Genomic DNA, 10,366 nt, shown 5'->3' on the forward strand with positions numbered 1-10,366 from the left:
GAGGTGGATTCTGGTCCATTCTGTCTTCCTGCTGGACTCTCCCTCTACTTTTTCTAGGGGAGTCTCTTTCCCCAACTCCAACTCTGCCTTGTCCTGGGGACCGTTGCCTCAGCCCGGCTTCTCATTCACAGTGCTCCCTACTTCCACCTCGCCATTTGTCACAGTGCTGCCACCTTCAGTGATCGAGAGGAAGCAGAGGAGGCAGAGGGACCGAGGGGACTGGGGTGTCACACTAGAGTTGGCACAGAGCTGGGATTTGAACGGGCTGGGCTGGGCAGGAGAGGACGTTAACGTGCGGGGCAAGGAGAGGCCTGGACACCGGATGGTGAACTGGGCTGTGGCACTGCAGGAGTCCTGGCCAGGACCCGGCAGAGCCGTGCTGGCAGTGACCTTGTGTGTGTTGCAGACCCGGCCTGTCCCCGCAGCCAGCACTGGCGAACCTAAGCCAGCAGCCTCAGAGCACGCACACCGTGGGACAGTAGGTGAGTAGATAGTGTGGAGAAGAGAACGTGAATGGCTTTTTGGGCAACAGTCCCCTGCAAGGAGAAGAAATAGAGGGTGGGTGGTGAGCAGGGTCAGGCCCTTGGATGTCAGGCGGCGGAGCTGGGACTGTGTCCTATGGGTGACGGAGAGCACAGAAGGGTGGTGAACATCTTGGTGTTATAAAGATCTCTCTCAGTCCCTTGTCGGGGTGGGGGGACTGAGGGCCCAATGTGACCAAGAGGGGGGCCGCCGGAGCAGCTGGGGGAGGGGGTCCCTGCCCCACAGTGGGACCCCGCCCCCTGACATCACTGTCACATTATTGCACTAGGGTTGGCTGACCAATAAGCTGCTGCTTGCTCTTATAATGGGTCCTAGCAACGGGTCTGACCTTGGGCTAACAGGAGAGGAGACCCCACCAGCGGGGAAAGTGTGAGGGGAGAGGGAGAGCCTGCAGGGCGGGTGAGTCTGGCTGGGCCCTGTGGGTGAAGGGAGGTGGGGGCTGCCAGGACCAACCCGAGCTCCCTGGCTGCCTGACCCTGGCTGCTGGGACCTGCCCCCGCACCTGCTATCCTCTCCTTGGGCCATATCCTTCCATGGCTCAGGGGGACAGGGTGCAGGGAGAGTGGGCATAGCACAAGAGAAATGTCCCCATCTGGGACGGGGGGTCAGAGTTGGTGGGAATAATGTAATAAGGACAAATTTCTGTGGGGGTTAGACAGGGACAGCCAGGAGGCAAAGAGGGAGGCAAAGACATGTAGCCGAACGGAGAGCTTCAGAGGGCTGAGGGAGCCCAGGGAAATAAGTTTGAATCCTGGCTGGGCCTCCGTGCAGGGACCTCACTTGTGTGGTCTGAGCGCCTCGGTCCCTCTGTCTGATGGGGACAGTGATCCCTAGTGTGAGCTTACCTTGGCCACTGGGGCAGGGCTGGGTGTTTAAGGAGAAGGACTCCCAGTGTCTGGGCATCCCCTCATGCCAGGCTCCGTCCACCAGCTGAACCCCAGAACTCTGGCCTAGGGCCAGACGGGTGAGCTCACGACCCTCACAGGCCGCCTTAGCCCCGTGAGATAGCAAGGGTGTCTTCTGCGGTACACTCAGAAGTCACACAGCTTGAAGTCACCCAGCTAGGAATGCTAACCAGGTTGATAATGCCTGCTCCCTGCTGTGAGCCAGGCACTGTTTCAAATGCTTTCTATGTATCAACTCACTTAACTCTCGAAGACCCGAGGAGGGGTTTGCTGTTACCACAGTGACTGGCCTCATCTTACAGATGAGGGGAAGGAGACGGAGTGTTTCAAGTCACTTGCCCCAGTCACTCAGCCCATACGTAAGGGAGCCAGGGTCTGAGCCTGGGTCTGGCTCCAGGGTCGGGGTCCCCCTCAGCACCCCTTCCCGCTGCCCCCAACGGCAGCAGGGGCAGGAGCAGAGTGTGCTTGGCCTGGGCCCGGGTGCTGGGCTTCCGCCCCTGGCTACCACATTTGTGCGGCCTGGTGCCCAATGAGAACACAGGCCCCTGGCTCAAGTATCTGTAAGAATTTCAGTCAGTGTCAGCAGAGCATTAAGCTGAGAGCTGAGCCTTCCGAGCCTGGGTCCCTGTGAGACCACCTGGGCCACAGGCGGCCATCAGGCCCTTTCCCTGAAGACTCCCAAGCACTGCAGGAGGCACTCGCTATGCCTTTTATGCAGAGGAACAGGCTCAGAGAGGTGCCTCGCTCTGCCCCAGGTCACACAGCAAGTCAGGGGCAGGGATGGGATGTGAGCCTGGGCCTGTGAGACCCCAAAGCCCCCCACCTCGTGCCAGATCTGTACCCGAATTTTTTGAGAAGGGGTGGGCCAGAGGGACTGCCCTTATGTCCTTGGTGTCTCTCTCTCCCTACCCTGCACCAAGGCCCAGGAGAAGTGAACGGCTCCCTTCTACCCCCGCAGACGCTGAGGACCACGCGTCCCGTGACTCTCCCCCAGCTCCCGTGCCCTCCGAACCGCTGGTCACCATGGCTACTTCAAAGTTGCCAGCAGTGCCCGGGGAGGAGGAGACCACCATCCTCATGGCCAAGGAAGAGCTGGAGGCCCTGCGCACGGCCTTCGAGTCGGGTGACCTCCCACAGGCGGCCTCTCGCCTCCGGGAGCTGCTGGCCTCCTCGGAGAGCATCCGCCTGGAGGTGGGAGTCACAGGCGAGTCGGGCGCTGGCAAGTCCTCCCTCATCAACGCCCTCCGCGGCCTGGGCGCCGAGGACCCCGGTGCGGCCCTCACGGGCGTCGTGGAGACCACAATGCAGCCCTCGCCCTACCCACACCCCCAGTTTCCCGACGTGACCCTGTGGGACCTGCCGGGGGCCGGCTCTCCGGGCTGCCCGGCTGACAAGTACCTGAAGCAAGTGGACTTCGGCCGCTACGACTTCTTCCTGCTGGTGTCCCCCCGCCGCTGCGGGGCCGTGGAGACCCGTCTGGCCTCGGAGATCCTGCGCCAGGGCAAGAAGTTCTACTTCGTGCGCACCAAGGTGGACGAGGACCTGGCGGCCACACGCACCCAGCGGCCGTCGGGCTTCAGCGAGGCGGCCACCCTGCAGGAGATCCGGGACCACTGCGCCGAGAGGCTGCGGGCGGCTGGCGTGAGTGACCCCCGCATCTTCCTCGTGTCCAACCTGTCGCCGGCCCGCTACGACTTCCCGCTGCTCATGTCCACCTGGGAGCATGACTTGCCGGCCCACCGGCGCCACGCCGGCCTGCTCTCGCTGCCCGACATCTCGCTGGAGGCCCTGCAGAAGAAGAAGGACATGCTCCAGGAGCAAGTGCTCAAGACGGCTCTGGTGTCGGGAGTCATCCAGGCCCTGCCCGTGCCCGGGCTGGCGGCCGCCTACGACGACGCCCTGCTCATCCGCTCGCTGCGTGGCTACCACCGCAGCTTCGGCCTGGACGAAGACTCGCTGGCCAAGCTGGCTGAGCAGGTGGGCAAGCAGGCGGGGGACCTGCGCTCCGTCATCCGCTCCCCACTGGCCAACGAGGTGTCGCCAGAAACAGTCCTGCGGCTCTACTCGCAGTCGTCCGATGGTGCCATGCGGGTGGCCCGCGCCTTCGAAAGGGGCATCCCCGTGTTCGGCACCCTGGTGGCCGGCGGCATCAGCTTCGGCACCGTCTACACCATGCTCCAGGGCTGCCTCAATGAGATGGCCGAGGACGCCCAGCGGGTCCGCATCAAGGCCCTGGAGGAGGACGAGCCGCCGTCTGAGGTCAGCCTGGAGGCGGCCGGCGACAATGGCGTGGAGAAGCGGGGCTCCGGGGAGGGGGGCTGCGAGGAAGCCCCGCTCTCAACCCGCCGGAAGCTTGGCCTCCTCCTCAAGTATATTCTGGACAGCTGGAAGAAGCGGGACTTGTCGGAAGAGAAGTGAACGTGCGGCCCCACCCCCTGCCTCACCCACAGACCAAGCCTTAACAAAACCAGCTTAACAAAGCCTGTGTGCTAGAAATCTGTGCGCCGAGGGCCTGAGCTTGTCATTGTGGTGGGGGGGAGGAGCGGAGGGGCCCCGGGAGGCCTGTGGGACACACTGAACCAGATGGGACTGGCTCTGGGTGGGGAGAGCTTCAGGGTGTGGACGGCAGGCCAAGAGTGCCTTGGTGGGAGATCTCTCCCTGGCCTCCTGGTAGCCAAGGGAGATTTGTGGGGCAACGGGACAGCCCGGCCTGGATCCAAGACAGGCATCAACTTAGTGGAGATTGGGGCTGGCAATGGTACTTATTTTTGCTGCCATCTTCGGTCCCTTTCCAGGAAGCCCCGCATCCCACAGGCCTCCTCTGGAGGGGGGAGGGGCAGCCAATCGGTGCCCAGGATGGGCACAATGGTGCCTGGCAACCTGTTAAACAGGGTGGGGGACACGTGGGACATCCTGGGCCAGCCCTGCTGCCAGTGAGTGACAGTGGGTGTAGGGGGCCAAGGAGTGGGGGGAGGCCCTACGGCTTTGTGCTGGCCTCCGTGGGGAGCCTGTGGTGGCGGGAAGGCTGGTGGGCCCTTTCTCTGCCCATCGGAGGAGAGAAGGGGCTGAGGGTGAATCCTTCCACCTAGAACGGGTCGTGTTGGAGAGCGTGCAGGTGTGTGTGTGGGAACCTGTGTGGTGATAAGCTTTCTAGTGTGTGTGTGAGTGTGAGGGGCCTGGGTGAGCGTCCAGGATTCTGATGCTGTGGGTCTGAGGTGGTGGGCAGCCCGCTGACTGGAGTTGGACCTGCCGTGTCTGCCTGGCCGTGTGGGTGCACGAAGGCTGGGGTTGTGCTGAAGGCCAAGGGGCCCCGAGCTGGGGTGACAGCGGGGGGTGGATGGGGAGACTCCTGAGAGATGCCCATGGCTGCAGGTGTCCCTGGGGGTGGGCAACATGGGGTAAGGGGATCTGTGTGTGCAAAATCAAACCCCGGGTGCGCACTTGCTCTGCCCTTGGCTCTTCGGTGGGAATGCAAAAGTGAACCTGACCCCTTGCTACACGCTCAAGCCCGACCTCACATGCCAAGTCAAGGGTCACATATTTAGAAAGTTAAAAACTACCCGATTAGGGACTCTGGACAGGACAGGGCTGCCCCTAGGGCTTCTGTGGGCTTGGACAAGCGGTCGGGGAAGGGCCGGATTTAGGTGCAGAGAAAGGTGAGTTTCCGGGAATTCACAAGAAGCCTCTGGCAGCTGTGTACAAGGCCAGTGGCAGAGCAGGGACTGGAGGGCAGGGGAGGTGGCCTCACCCCTAGGTACTCACAAATACCGCCTATGGATATTCCCAGATCTGGGGAGGGTTCATGCCTTATTTGGGGGCCTCAAATGACCTAGAACCTAGGAAACAGTTCCAGACAAGGAGGGGCCACTTTCCCCCGGAGGATTAAAGGGGGTGCCAGTCCTCTCTGCCGCAGAGCTCTGGGCTTTGCAACAGGACTCTTCCTTTCTTGGAAGGCCTTCCCATTGGCTCTGCCAGGACTACGTTTGGGTTCACCTGGACCTTTCTGCACTCAAGAGGGTGTGGGGATGATGGAAATTATAATAGTGGAAATGGAATAATGGAAATCCCAGACTTCCAGATATGAGGACGGGATGGTCCACTCCAAATCTGTTCTCAAAAACACAGCCCATATCCCTACACCTGGGCACCCTCAGACATCATCCTAAACACAGGACTCCTGGGCCCCGAGTGGCTGGGATGGAAAGGTCAGGCGTGAGTAGTGATGCTCCCCACAAGGGTCCTAAGGTTAAGACCCACGGGTCACCCTGTCCTGTCCTTTCTGCCGCCATCTCTCCCTTTCCCATCTCCCATCACCACCACCTCAAGCCCTGTTCTAGCTCAGGCCTCACCCTCTGCACCGGCTCCTGCCCCTGCCTCATCCCGCAAAGGCCACTGGGGGCGCTTTCAATGTCCACCACGCACCTCTCCCTTCCCTGTTGAAAACCCATTGCTACCCACAGAGAAAGACCAAGTGCAGCCTGATTCTCCAAGCTCTTCCCAAGCTGGCCTCCGAACCTCGTCGACAGTAAGACCCTGAGTCTTCCTAAAACAGAGCTGGAGGGCCCTGGGGAGTCATCGACCCATTTCACAGGTGAGGAACGGAACGCATGGGGGAAATAAAGGCTGCAGAAGGGGACAGGAGCCACCCAGTGTCACCCAAGTCCCTAGCATGGCTGGGACTAGTTGCTGTCCTGCGTTCCCAGTGTCAGCACTGGTGCCCCAGGTCACACCAATGAGGACTCCAAGGCTCAGAGGCTGGGCGGGGTGCGTGGAGGCGCGCACTGCGGTCCCGAGCAGATGGGGGTACTGGGAAGCCAGCGACAGTGGGGGCGGCGTCTTCACAGTGCTCCAGGCCCGTCCTGTCGAGTCTCTCTTCTTGGTGTTGGAGCTGCAGTGCCCAAAGAGGTCCTGCCTGGCTCACGGTGGGTGATCGGCTGCGCAAGGATGGGGTGGGGAGGCTGTATGGCAAAAGGATTGGAGGGGGACGGGCCACGTCCTGGCTCCAGGGCAGGCTGGAAGACATTTGGTGAGTGGCTTTTACCTCCCTGAGCCTTGGTTTCCTACCCTGCACAGTGGGGACTTCATCAAATGATGCTTAGAACAGTGGCTGGTCCCGGGTACACAGTGTCAGTGATGATGATGATGGGCCTGGCCCTTCATCACTGCCCTATATTGCTGATCACGGTGTTTGGCGCCCAGTAAATGTCATACAGCGTTACTTAGGCATTTTATTCTAGGGGCCCCTGGCTGGCTAGGGCAGAGGAGCGTGCGACTCTTGCTTGATCTCAGGGTTGTGAGCTCAAGCCCCACGTTGGGCAGAGAGATTACTTAAAACTAAAATCTTAAAAAAAAAAAAAATTTGAATTCTACCATTGTAAGACCCACATCCCATTCCCAACACTCCATGCACGAGCTGGGGGCCTTGGGCATCTGATTCCTCCTCTCACTTCCAAACGCAGATAGTCAGGGAATCAATCTCCCTTACTGGCTGTTGGGGTTTTCGGAGATACTCCAGGAGGAGAACCTGGCAGTGATGAATCAGAGTGAACTGAACTCAAGCATTTAGCACCGGGCCTGGCATATGGTTGCTCTCTCAGTACGACTGCCAGCGATGCCTCAAGTACTGGGGCATGCTGAGTGGTGAGAGAACAGAGGGCAAACGTTCCCTCACCTGTCCTGTTGAAGGTCATCGATCCTGAAGACGGACGCTTGGATGTCGGGGGGCCCATGGCGAGCAGAGTCTTCCCGTTGAGCCTCAGCCAGTCCAAGATACTGAAGCTATGGGGGGACAGCAGCACTCTAAAGGGAGTCTTCGAGACAGGGGACATGTCAGCAGTAGCCACCAAGCTCCAGGCCACCCTTTACTCGCTGGAGAATGCCAGGCTGGATGTTGGCATCACGGGGGACACGGGCTCAGGCAAGTCGACCTTTGTCAATGCCATCAGGGGACTGGGAGACGAGGGCCCCAAATCAGCCTACACGGGTGTGGTGGAAATGACGGTGGGGCCCACGCTGTACGCACACCCAAAGTACCCCAACGTCGTCGTCTGGGACCTGCCGGGCATCGGCGTGCCCACCTTCCAGGCGGGTGCTGCCGGCCCGTTACAACTTCTTCATCATCATCAGCTCGGAGAGCTTTGCGGCCCACCACGCCCAGCTGGCCCATGAGCTCCGGCAGTGCGGCAAGCGCTTCTACCTCATCCGCTCCAAGGTGGACGTGGACATCGCCGCCTCCCGCAGCCGGCGCCCCAGCACCTTCTCGGAGGAGAGGGTGCTCAGCCAGATCCGGGATGACTGCTGTCGGCGGCTGGAGGGTGAGGGGCAGGCGGGTGGGTTCGGGAGGGGTCACCTGCCCCTTCCCCTGCCTCTGCCAGCCAAGGCCCGAGGAGGGGAGAGGGGTCGTCCAATGTCACGCCGTGTGACCGAGCTGGGCCCCGAGGTGGGGTGAGGCTCACAGCTGCCATTCATTTCCTGAGAGTTGGCGCTCCTCAGGCATAGGTGACAGAGACCAATCACTTGCATTAAGGAAATGGGAGGCGCGATGGCTCGTGTATTTGCCAAGTTAGAGCCGTGCAAATGCTACGTGCCTGCGGGGGGGCCGGCACCTGTGGCTGAGGGCAGCTAGCGTTTAAAGGATTACCACAGGCACTGCTTCCATGCACTCACTTCACCGACCGGTTTCCCTAGGTGGTAGGTAGTTACCCCCTTGTGTGGTTTGGTAACTTGCCTGAGGCCATGCGGGGGGTTGGGGGGCAGGGAGCAAGGCTGGGATCCCGGGCGGCGCCCACATTCTCCAGCCGGGCGCTCCGTGCTCCTGGCAAGTGCTCGGCCTCCTCAGCAGCTGTAGGGACCTCGGGGCCTGCTCTGGCGCCAAAACGGCATGGTGCTCTTGTCTTCTGCAGCGGGGGGCCTGCAGGACCCCAAGGTCTTCTTGCTCTCCATGTTTGAGTTGGGCAAGTATGACTTCCACCTGCTGGAGATGATGGTGAAGGAGCTCGAGAGCCATAAGCAGCATGCGTTTCTGCAGGCCCTGCCCAACGTCTCGAAGCCCATCCTGGAGAAGAAGGCAGCCTCGCTGCGGCAACACATCTGGCTGGTGGCTGCGGTGGCCTCTGGCATCAACCCGAGCCCCGTGCCAGGTGTACGGGATGTGGTGTGTGACCTACACATGCTCATCGACTCCCTGCGAGGCTACCGCTGCAGCTTTGGGCTGGACAAGGACTCCCTCGCCACGTTGGCGGGGCAGATGGGTCAATCCCTGCACAAGATCCTGGAGGCGGCACAGGGCCCGGAGACCCAGGTCACCGAGGCACTGGTGGTGGAACGACTGGGCCAAGCCTCCCGGGATGCCTCTGCTTTCACCCAGGAGCTCCTCAACGTGCCCATCCTTGGCACCCTGGCCAACTGTGGCATCTCCTTCGCCACCTTCTACCAGATGCTCCACACGTCTCTGGATGAGGCGGTCAAGGACGCCCAGAGACTGCTGCTTCAGGCCTTCCTCAACGACTCCGAACATGAGTTCCCAGACAGATCCAATCCGTGATCCCAGCCCTGAGCCTAGGCCAGCTGGAGGTGGCAGCGAGGGACTGGGAGGATACGGGTTCTGTCCCCAGGCAGGATGGTGCTGGTGGGGAGGGAAAGAAACTCAAGCTCTAGCTCTCCTTGACTGAGCCTGTGTGCCATGTTTGTGGTTTTGAGCTCTGGGTTTCATGCCCTTTGGCCACTGCCCCCACCTTCCCTGCTCTGAACCCCCGCGTCAACCAGCAGTCCCCTGGGATGGAGAGGGAGCAGGCAGGACACGGGACAGGTAAGCTTTGACAAGGTAGGGAGGAACTCCATTGTCTAGCTAGAGAGGGCACTTTGGAAGGTATTGGCATAGGTCAGGGCAGTGGGGCAAAGGGTTCAGAAGCATTTCCCCTAAGAATACAGTGAATGTCACAGCTCAGAAACAGCCACTGAGAATCATCGAGGTTCTTGCCTAAGGTCTTCTCGGTCAGCAAGTGGCAGGGCCGGAGCCTGCCGTGGGTCTCATGCCCAAACCTTAGCCCCTCCCTCTTGGGCTACTCCTGACCCCAGTGTTTTCTTTACCATGTCCAGGATTCCCAAGACCAGGACACCAGGACTGTGTGAGTATGCCCAAGGGCAGGAGAAGGTAGGGAGACCAAAGGGGTATGGGGCAGCTGGCGGACAGACTCAGCTGGTGACTGAAACCAAGAGCATCCGTGAAGGGTGTGGAGCAGCAGGACTGGAGGGTCACGACTAACTGCGGATGGGTGGGCAGCAGGACTGGAGGGTCACGACTAACTGCGGATGGGTGGGATGGCCAGACCGATTTGGAGACAAACTTTGAGAAACACCAAGCTAAGACGTAACAGATTGAAACCGAGCAGATGAGGGCAGGGCCTATACTGAAGGGCATGGTGTATCTGACCGAGGGTCCGTTCTGGATTTAAAGGTAGAGACTACTTTTAATAAACAAGAGTAGGTAAGGTCTATGGGGAAAGGAAGCCACCATATTTAACCAACAGGAGGCACCGTGTGTAAGGGTAAGGTGGTGTTTGCATAAGGGTAGAAGCTGTTTCAACTCAGGGTAAATACTATGTTGAACTAGAACATGTCCTACTTTTTAACCATGTACTGAATTAGGTCCTGCATTTAACTAGGCATTTCACCAAAGGCAGTGAGTCTGAGTCTCCAACTGAACGCAGAGGACACGAGGGTGGAACTGCATTTAGCCAAAGGAGGGCACGGGATTTTCCTATCAGTAATACGGAGATGGGAGGCTTGATGTCACCCCAGGAAACAGAACAGCCAGCCATTCCTAGGGGCTTCCTCCTTAGCAAAAACTGGTTTCCATCTGCTCCTGACAACTCTATGACCTATAGTGGATGTGTCCCCGTGGGAAGGTCACTCAGGCT

The 10,366-nt window shown here is 60.0% G+C and overlaps 2 protein-coding genes across 3 annotated transcripts; both read left to right on the plus strand.

The window, feature by feature from the left end:
- The first annotated feature begins 842 nt into the window (after window positions 1–842).
- On the plus strand, window positions 843–3,928 carry IRGC (immunity related GTPase cinema). Of its 2 annotated transcripts, none has more exons than XM_047710906.1 (2): window positions 843–942; window positions 2,407–3,928. In XM_047710906.1, exon 2 carries the CDS (start codon window positions 2,472–2,474, stop codon window positions 3,864–3,866), a length of 1,395 nt encoding a protein of 464 aa, XP_047566862.1. In that variant the 5' UTR covers window positions 843–942; window positions 2,407–2,471; the 3' UTR covers window positions 3,867–3,928. The 2 variants fall into 2 exon arrangements, with proteins under 2 accessions (XP_047566862.1, XP_047566863.1); XM_047710907.1 differs by having other exon boundaries at window positions 845–942; window positions 2,369–3,928.
- A 475-nt stretch (window positions 3,929–4,403) lies between these two features.
- Window positions 4,404–9,720, plus strand: LOC125089086 (interferon-inducible GTPase 5-like). Its single transcript, XM_047710909.1, is given in 5 exon segments — window positions 4,404–4,563; window positions 5,909–6,039; window positions 7,134–7,531; window positions 7,533–7,762; window positions 8,351–9,720. Coding segments are annotated over 3 exon segments (1,227 nt in total). The 5' UTR covers window positions 4,404–4,563; window positions 5,909–6,039; window positions 7,134–7,175; the 3' UTR covers window positions 8,992–9,720.
- Window positions 9,721–10,366: the final 646 nt, after the last annotated feature.

The sequence above is a fragment of the Lutra lutra genome, chromosome 17, assembly GCF_902655055.1.
Source record: "Lutra lutra chromosome 17, mLutLut1.2, whole genome shotgun sequence".
Lineage (NCBI taxonomy): Eukaryota > Metazoa > Chordata > Mammalia > Carnivora > Mustelidae > Lutra > Lutra lutra.